This window comes from Rosa chinensis, chromosome 1, assembly GCF_002994745.2.
Source record: "Rosa chinensis cultivar Old Blush chromosome 1, RchiOBHm-V2, whole genome shotgun sequence".
In the NCBI taxonomy this organism is placed as follows: Eukaryota; Viridiplantae; Streptophyta; class Magnoliopsida; order Rosales; family Rosaceae; genus Rosa; species Rosa chinensis.
Window position 1 is genome coordinate 21400494 of NC_037088.1, and position 9145 is coordinate 21409638.

The following is a 9145-nucleotide window of genomic DNA, read 5'->3' on the forward strand; positions in this document are numbered from 1 at the left end:
ATCACCTTAGTGACTTAGTCATGCTCAATTTTGTGGTGTATTGATGAAACTACCGTCATTGTTTGGTGGCAGATGAACAGATGAATTAGCTAGATTTTGACCGGAAACCTCACTGTGAGTGACTAAAGATCTTATACTTCAGCTTCAGCTTTCTTTGTCCATATAATGTATGTCTGGGATTTAAAGCCAATTAACTTGAAACAGACCATGTTGGCAGTAGATTGCCACGTTGGATTCCACACAAATTTGATATCCGGAACCAGTTTCTATATAAACGGTGCTTTAAGATGAACACCTACTGTTTCTAATCCATCTTCTGTCTAATATACAATATTCATAAACATCCCTAGGCTAATTAAAAGCTCTATACATGTATGAATGCATCTTCAGTTTAATTAAAAAGTCCCCGGGATTCTTCCTTAATGATCAGCTAATTTCTTACCTTTAGACTGTTAATTATTGTGCTTCAACGTCTAACTAATGTAAAAATGGAGGCATAGTGTTCAATTGCAGCAAAGTAGTATACTCCCTTCATTTGCCAGTAACTGATGTTCTGTTGGGTTTTATCATTGCACTGTTTCTAATTACCAATTGCACAAATGTCCAAGGATGTGGTGCTTATCCGACTATAATCTCTGATCCTTTTCATTTTTCAATCAAATTACTTTTCCTTGATACAGAAGCTTCTGCAGAACTGTGGTTAATTGAACTTTAGTTGTTTATCTGCATTTGCTTTTCAATCCACATATAATCGTGTCATTCCATTCATGTTCCCCTTACCTTCTCTAAACTATTTTACTTCTATGAATAAGAAAAATTAACCTCAAATATAATAATGCTATTCTTACTAATTCTTCAAATATTTTGCAGGACTGTACACACAACTCCATCCATTCAAGACAAAACTCCATCAACAGCTACTTCAGGAGCATACTTCAATTCAATTTATGCATTGTAATACAAAATTTTGGCCATAATGTACCTCACTTAAGAACATAATTTCAATAAAAACAATTCCTCTAGAATTTTTCCCTGCGTGCTTTTACATAAGAATTTCTGGTATATAATTCTATAATATTAACAACATTACCATCCATTCAAGCAATTACTCTCTTCCACATTTTCCGCAGCAAAGCGTGAGCATATTTTCTAGTTTAATTAAAAGACTTGGCAGACACGTATGATGAAGAAGCCACGTTCCCTTCCATACCGAAAAGCCGAAGTAACAAGCACAAAAAAAGGGGCCCCGTGGCAGTGGCTGAGAAACAACGGCGCCGCTGGAAGAAGTAAGAACCAAAACCTTGTCCGGTTTAACTAGCGCTCGTAATTGTAATACCAAAACTGGCTTCCACAGAATCACAAAATTTCATTGACATTCGTACTTTCCAAGGTTGTAATTTCCTCAACACGAAAATGGTATTCTCGTACATACGGCTTATGCGGTTTTGTTGTCATAGTCACACGTACTATAAAAACCGCCACTCACGTCCCATTTCAGATCCAAAACATTCTCTGAACTCTACTCTCACAAACAGACATAAACATTTCAACCATGTCCAACAGTACTGCTGGCAAGGTGATCAAGTGCAAAGGTAAAACATGTTAGACACTTTGATCGTTGTTTCTTGCTAAACCCTTCTGTTTGATTCCCTAATCTGAGATCCACTGTGTTATTTTCGCCCTATTGATCTGTTGATGGTCTTTCCCATTAGTGATTTTTTGCTTATGATCATGACTCCACCTTTTTTCTTTTCTTTTTTACTTCAAAGATATTATTGGGTTTTCCGTATCTCATAAGGGGGTGTCATTCATTCTGTTCTTTAGTAATGTTAGTGGGAATCGTAATGATCACTCTGTCTTTTGGTCTAAGATTTGTACCATCTTGCGATAAGCAGCTTCATTTTAGTAAATTGAACATCTAGTGGCTTGGGCTTCCTCTGGTTTTGTAACTTTTGCTTGATTAGATTTTAGGAGAATGGTAATGCGGGGAGATCTCTAAAGTTGGTTAAAAACACTACTTTTATTATCTGGCAATGCAGTGAAACATCTGATAAAGAAATTTGTTTGTTTTCATTTCTACAATTTGTTACCACACTCAAATGTCTTGGTCTTGTAGTTAATTCCTTTTGTGAGAAGTGAGAACACTGATTTTGACTATATAATTGTTGCTAATTGATGATGGCATATGTGGATTGTAGCTGCGGTAGCCTGGGAAGCTGGGAAGCCGCTGGTTATTGAGGAAGTGGAGGTGGCACCACCCCAGAAACATGAAGTACGCTTGAAGATCCTCTTTACGGCTCTATGCCACACTGATGTATACTTCTGGGAAGCAAAGGTAAATATTTAAACTTATTAAAGCTATGTCCATCAATGTTTGAACTAGGTACAGTGAACTGATTTCTCAGTATGAGTTTCAGCATAATGTTTAGTTTCATATATGGGAATCCATCAGTGAAGTTGTTCCGTTTTTAAATTTATAATATGTCACTATTTATCTAATATTGTTGATGAATTTAAATATGCGATTCTAGCCTTGAAGATTATAGACGTCATATGTTGGAACTGAAACAATTCTGTTGTGTCACAGGGACAAAATCCACTGTTCCCTCGGATTTTTGGTCATGAAGCTGGAGGGTATGTGTATCTTTGAATCTTAAAGCTATTTTTTAACAGGAAAATTAATACTATGCTTTTAATTCCCTTTCATATGGTATATTTACTTTTGCTTGCGATTTTTTGTTTAGAATCGTGGAAAGCGTAGGTGAGGGTGTAACTGAACTCCAACCGGGAGACCATGTCCTCCCGGTGTTCACCGGAGAATGCAAGGAGTGCGCACATTGTAAGTCAGAGGAAAGCAACATGTGTGATCTCCTAAGGATTAATACCGACAGGGGTACTATGCTCAATGATGGCCAGACCCGGTTTTCCAAGGATGGAAAGCCAATTTATCACTTTGTTGGTACCTCTACATTCAGTGAATACACTGTTTCACATGTTGGTTCCGTTGCGAAGATCAACCCTGCAGCGCCTCTTGACAAAGTTTGTGTTCTTAGTTGCGGAATTTGTACAGGTTCGGCTGAACAAACTTATCACATTTAATCGTTACCGTGGAACATATATCGCTGGTTTCGTTACTTGTATATCTTAGTAATGAATCGTTCTATATGTGTTCAAAAGGTTTTGGTGCTACTGTAAATGTTGCAAAGCCGAAAAAGGGTTCATCTGTTGCAATTTTCGGATTGGGTGCTGTTGGTCTTGCTGTAAGTTATTCTTATTTCTTCTCTGTTCCATTTCTTCAGCTATTTAGAACTATTCTGATGATCTTTTTTATGCAATTTAGGCTGCGGAAGGTGCAAGGGTTTCTGGGGCTTCAAGGATCATTGGGGTTGATCTGAACTCCAACCGATTTGAGGAAGGTATAGACAATGCCTACTCATGTTCAGGAAATACTCTGCTTTATAGAATGTTAAAGGTTTGTTGAAGTACTGATTTGTCACTTTTTGACAGCCAAGAAGTTTGGGGTGAATGAATTTGTGAATCCAAAAGATCATAACAAACCTGTTCAGGAGGTGAGTACAGAAGATTTTCTTTGTTTGTATTTCTTGCTAGTTGATTAGCCCAGCATTTGCATTTGTCTCATTTCTCGGTTAGCACTACTCAGTTGTGCTTGCACTTCAGAATGTATTTTCTTATTTCATTGCACTGCACACTGTAAAAGATCACTCCACCCTATAAGATCTGTTGAGGACTTGACTTGAAAATTTCAATTCTGCATCGATGTATTTATACTACTGGTTTACTGAATCAAATACATAATGACTCCTCAATTGGACTTAAAGTCAGTGGTGATTACTGTATAACAGAGACTAACAGTTGAGTTTTGGCATAAAGGTGATAGCTGAGATGACCAATGGTGGAGTTGATAGGAGTGTTGAGTGCACTGGAAGCATCCAGGCTATGATCTCTGCCTTTGAATGTGTTCATGATGTAAGCATCTACTTAATGCTTCCATGTTCTTGTTGATTGGTTGCTCTTGACGTTTAACATTGTAACTTATTTTCTTTTGTCCAAATTTAGGGTTGGGGAGTTGCTGTACTTGTTGGAGTGCCAAACAAAGACGATGCGTTCAAAACCCATCCGATGAACTTCTTGAATGAGAGGACTCTAAAGGGTACTTTCTATGGTAACTACAAGCCCCGCACCGATCTGCCTTGTGTTGTGGAGAAGTACATGAACAAGGTAATCGCACTTTCTTTCAGCCGTCCATTCTACAACTGGCTTCATGTTAGCTCTGATGGGTTCTTAGATACGAGTAGAAAACATTAATTTGACATGGGAATTAATTTGGTCTGCAGGAGATGGAATTGGACAAATTTATCACTCACTCTGTTCCTTTCTCTGAGATCAACAAGGCATTTGAGTACATGCTGGCAGGACAGGGAATCCGGTGCATCATCCGCATGGAGCATTAGAGCAGTTCTACTCTACTTTGTTTTCTTTGTTTTTATGTTAATCGAAAGAGTGCGTGTGGAATTTGCAATAGTTTGGATGTCTTTCCTTTAAGTAATGAAAAGTTGTATAATGTTCTACATGTTATTCTGTTCTGTTCTCTCTACGGTCGCGCTACATATCGCATTGTCATGGTACTCTTCATTAATCACAGCGCTCCCACTATCATTCTATGATGATCAAATTTCGAACTTTTTTGTTCCTACTCGACCATACATTTCTTCCATCTTTCTCATACCATTTCTACTCTCAATTATCCTAAGGTCCGCCATCATCATCACTTCAAAATCTATTATGTTTTAGGTTTAATCACTATCTCTCACTCATCATTACCTACTCTAATCTACACCATCACTCTCATACTCTTTTCCCTTGGTTTTGGGATCTAATACTACTCTCATGCTTCACATCCGTGCTTCTTATAAGGTTATAGCTGCTCCCTTTTGATTCTGATAATGATTTCACACATCTCTCTCCATCTATTTAAGCATCTCATCTCCCTATAAGTAAGATGATCACCCATACTTAGCCATAACATCTTTTTCTCTCTTTATTCTATACACAATCCACTAGTATCTCCTCCACAAACCTCCATCACCACCACCTTCAATCCATAACCTCCATTATCACCACCACATTCAATCCATAATTTCCATTACCACCACTACCAAATTCATCATTTTTTTCCATCTACCCATTCCATTTCATATACATCAAGTATCATTCAATCATCTCTACAATCAAGCGAGGAGACTGAAGAAGAGTCTAGAATCACTTGAGGAATCATCATCACCGTCACCATTAGCACCATGTCAATGTCTTCATGAGCTCATCTACACCATCCTCAACTTGATCATCACTAATCATTTCTCTATCCATACTTTTTAGTTTGATGTTCATAAACATGTCGGAACTTATGTATTTGATTATGAGTGAGTAGTTAGTTTGTTGGAGTTAGGGTTGAATGCCCTAACCAATTTCGTATGACATTGGTGTAAATATTAGGGCTAAATACGAATTACTACCCTATGGTATAGGTCCAAAATCAATTCAGTCCCTGAACATTCAATTTCATCAAAAACACCCCTGCATTATGATTTATCATCCAATAGGTCCTACCGTCTGGCTTCCGTCAAATGGAGCCATTAAACAGCTGACTTGGCATGCCAAGTCAACTCTAGTGGGACCCACATGAAGGGTAAAATACCAAAATTAATCCTGGATCTCTTTAAACCCAGGCATCACCTATAGCCCCTGTTATGTGCCCACACACCGAGCCACAAACCATTCATTTTCATTCATCTCTTCCTTACCCAACACCATTAGGTCATAATTGGCCAAACGGTCAAGTTAAACAACCAAAACCTTCATAAACTTCCTTATCGCAACTCTGAAATCTCTCCGATCACCTGGACCACCCCAACAACCCAAATCGACCCAATTCATGACCACCCAATGGCCCAAAACCCAAGACCCACAAGCATTCTTGAAACTCTCGGCGAAGAACTCGTCAGAATCATCACCCTTGTCTCCATCTGCATGTTACTCGTTGTCATATTGGTCTCGGTTTTAAGCTCCGATTCATCTTCAACCATCATCGTTAATTCCATGTACCACTTCGATCTCCACCTGGGACAAATTCGTAGGTGCCCTTCTGAACTCTCTTGTGTTTGTGGCTATGGTCACTCTGGTCACTTTTGTTTTGGTCATTCTGTTCTATTTTTGATGCACTAAGTTCTTGAAAGCCTACATGGGCTTCTCTTCGTTTATTGTGTTGGGCTTTATGGCCGGCGAGATTGCTTTGTTTTTTATTGAGGATTTTAGTGTTCCAATTCAATTTCATTAAAAACCCAGAAACCTAACTTCAAAGCAAGAGAGTTAGGTTTCTGGGTTTCTCGAAATTTTTTTCGATTTGGGACTGTGTTAAGAAAGAAAGCTGCATAACAGGGGCTTTGGGTGATGCCTGGGTTTAAAGAGGGCCAGGGTTAATTTTGGCATTTTACCTTTCATGTGGGTCCCACTAGAGTTGACTTGGCATGCCAAGTAAGCTGTTTAACGGCTCCATTTGATGGAAGTAAGACGGAAGGACCTATTGGATGATAAATCATAATGCATGGGTGTTTTTGATGAAATTAAATATTCAGGGACTGAATTGATTTTGGACTTATACCACAGGGTAGTAATTCGTATTTAGCCCTAAATATTATGTTTGATGCACTTTCCGTTAGTAACTTAACATGCTAGTTCAAGAGTTGATTGTTTAGGAACTTAATCAATTTGCGTATGAATATTTACCATAATATGATAAACAAATAGGGCTTAATTAACCTTGGTTGTTTAAAGCATGATAGCATATCATATGTACATGTTAGGGTTGTAAACTACAATAACTTAAAGATAAGCATGATTGATTTGCATAATTTCTTCATCTCCAAGCTTTATGCACTTAGGTAAATGCATTAGATATCTAACCGGATTGAAATGCATGACTTAAGTAGTTAAGTTACACCTAAGAGGGGTTGCTTGACATCATCAAAGGAGCATATCCCTTGTCATATCCGAGAGGGATGCAAGGAGAGAAATTGGCTAATTAAAATGACATCATTCACTATAGAAGCATCATTGTTTGCAAGAAAGGCTAGAGATGAAAATCTTAAGTCCTAATCCCATCTATTTCAGTACATCTACTTTAGCTTAGCCTAGTTTACATTTCAAGTATTCATTTAGTTGTTTCCTAATCAAATCATCTCCAAAACCAAAATCAATTCACTACTCCACCTTGCATATAATCACTATGAATTTTTGTTCACTTGTGAGCCATTGTTTGTGATTTGTACATTTGCATATTCATTTAGCATCCGTTAGGTTTCCCTAGCTAGAGTGAGTTTTCCAATCCCTTGAATATGATATCCCCTACAGTATAACTTGTCCCTTATATTTGAGGGTGACTATTTGGCTAACGACACTAAGCTTGATCCTTCTACTTTCTTAAATAAAAGTAGTGAATTTTAACGATGTATTTTTTTTTCTTTTTAAATTATTTTGAGTTTTAATATTTTTTAGTAATTGGACCAAAATATTCTTAGTTTCAACGATGTGTAATGGAGTATTTACCTGCAGTGACTAAAGTGAAAAATAAATGTAAAATTGACTGGCTAAAGTGATATATTTAAAAATATAATGATCAAAATGTCAATTGAGTAATAGTTTAGGGGACCTGGTGACGCTAGGAGATGTTGTGTCTTGAAGATGACTCAAGATAATTCAAGAATGTTCTAGATATTGAAGGAATTTCGGCAATAATGAATATAGATTTCAAATTGGCCCAATTTGGCAGAGTCTGACCCAAAGTTTGAAGCATGTGACATGCACATGAGTCTCTAGATCCTTCTTGACGTCTTAGATGAATTCTTGGTCCATTAGGATTGCTTTTTGCCGTGAGAATTACAAGGAATATCAAAGATTTCGGCAAAGGTATATTATGGGATATTTTCGAATTTCTAGGGAATTTTGGAGCAGAAAATAGAGGAATAAATATTGACTTATGATTCCTAATTCCATTCTACATGTAAGGAGGCCGAAATTAGGTCTAGATACAAGGAAGAATTCGGCAAATTCAAGGTTACTTGCGCTCTCCAATTCTTATGAAATTTTCTTATTGGCAGAAGTGATGCAACTCAAGAGAAATTCAAGGGAACCCTAGCCCTTGCCATTCACTATATAAAAGAGGTTTGTGAAGCTCTTCAACACACCACAAAATTCATAATCAAAAGCCACAAACACTCCCCATTTTCTTCCAAGTTTCGGCAACTTCAAAGAAATCCAAGTTCAAGGCCCTGAAGCATCCTCCTCTCCATTCAAGCATCCTTACCATGATCCTCATCCATTCCACCACTTTTTTAAGCTTCTTGCATCCTTGAAGATCAAAAAATGTAACCATGAAACTCTATTTTTGTTTTCGGTTTTTGGATTGTAAACTATTTCGGGTTTTTAATAAATTGCGATTTGGTTTTCCTTCTTGGTTTTATGAATTGCGATTTCTATGGTTGATGAAGTGTTGATTTTAGTATGTGATTTTTGAATACTATGAACCATGTTTTAGGTTTTCAAGTTGAAAAATTGCGATTTCATATATGTCTTGCATAATTGTTAATTTCGAGCTTCAATCCCATCTTTTATGTGCTAATTGATCTTTGGATGCATACTGAGGTTGATAAACATATAATTGAATCCATATTAAGGTGCTCGCGTTTTAGGCTTTGATAAATTCGGTGGAAAACCTAAAATTACTTAGGTAAATTAACAATGAGTCTTGCATGCGTGATTAGCGTTCTAACTTGTGTTCTTAGCTTGAATTGATCAAACTTCCATGATTCTTAATGCGCTGAAAGTGTTTTTGTTAGTGATTAGCTACCACTAGTGATTGCATGATTAATAGGGTTAACTATGGTGCGTTCATCTAGTTAATTTAATTAAGGGAAGTAAAAAGAACTTTGTATGCGGTCATCCTTGTTCTTGATTGATTCTATGCTATAACATATTTTGATTCGTGATTTGATGTTTGAAACCTTGCCAATGTGTTAATAGTGGTTAATCCTATCTAATTTCGTTCCATCCATAAATTCTACTTGATTTT

General features: G+C 37.1%; 1 protein-coding gene across 1 annotated transcript; it reads left to right on the forward strand.

Moving 5' to 3' along the window:
• The first annotated feature begins 1461 nt into the window (after positions 1-1461).
• LOC112182499 (alcohol dehydrogenase) lies at positions 1462-4596 on the forward strand. The gene is made up of 10 exons (XM_024320997.2): positions 1462-1592; positions 2199-2335; positions 2588-2634; positions 2745-3070; positions 3178-3260; positions 3341-3416; positions 3508-3569; positions 3892-3987; positions 4078-4239; positions 4356-4596. The coding sequence occupies exons 1-10, from the start codon at positions 1553-1555 to the stop codon at positions 4470-4472; spliced, it is 1146 nt and encodes a 381-aa protein (XP_024176765.1). The 5' UTR covers positions 1462-1552; the 3' UTR covers positions 4473-4596.
• Positions 4597-9145: the final 4549 nt, after the last annotated feature.

Bases quoted from the DNA above. Each gene is read 5' to 3' on its own strand.
- LOC112182499 (XM_024320997.2), top strand. From the start codon at position 1,553: ATGTCCAACAGTACTGCTGGCAAGGTGATCAAGTGCAAAG. The intron at 2,336-2,587 runs GTAAATATTTAA...GTTGTGTCACAG, and splicing joins TATACTTCTGGGAAGCAAAG to GGACAAAATCCACTGTTCCC. The intron at 2,635-2,744 runs GTATGTGTATCT...TTTTTTGTTTAG, and splicing joins TTTGGTCATGAAGCTGGAGG to AATCGTGGAAAGCGTAGGTG.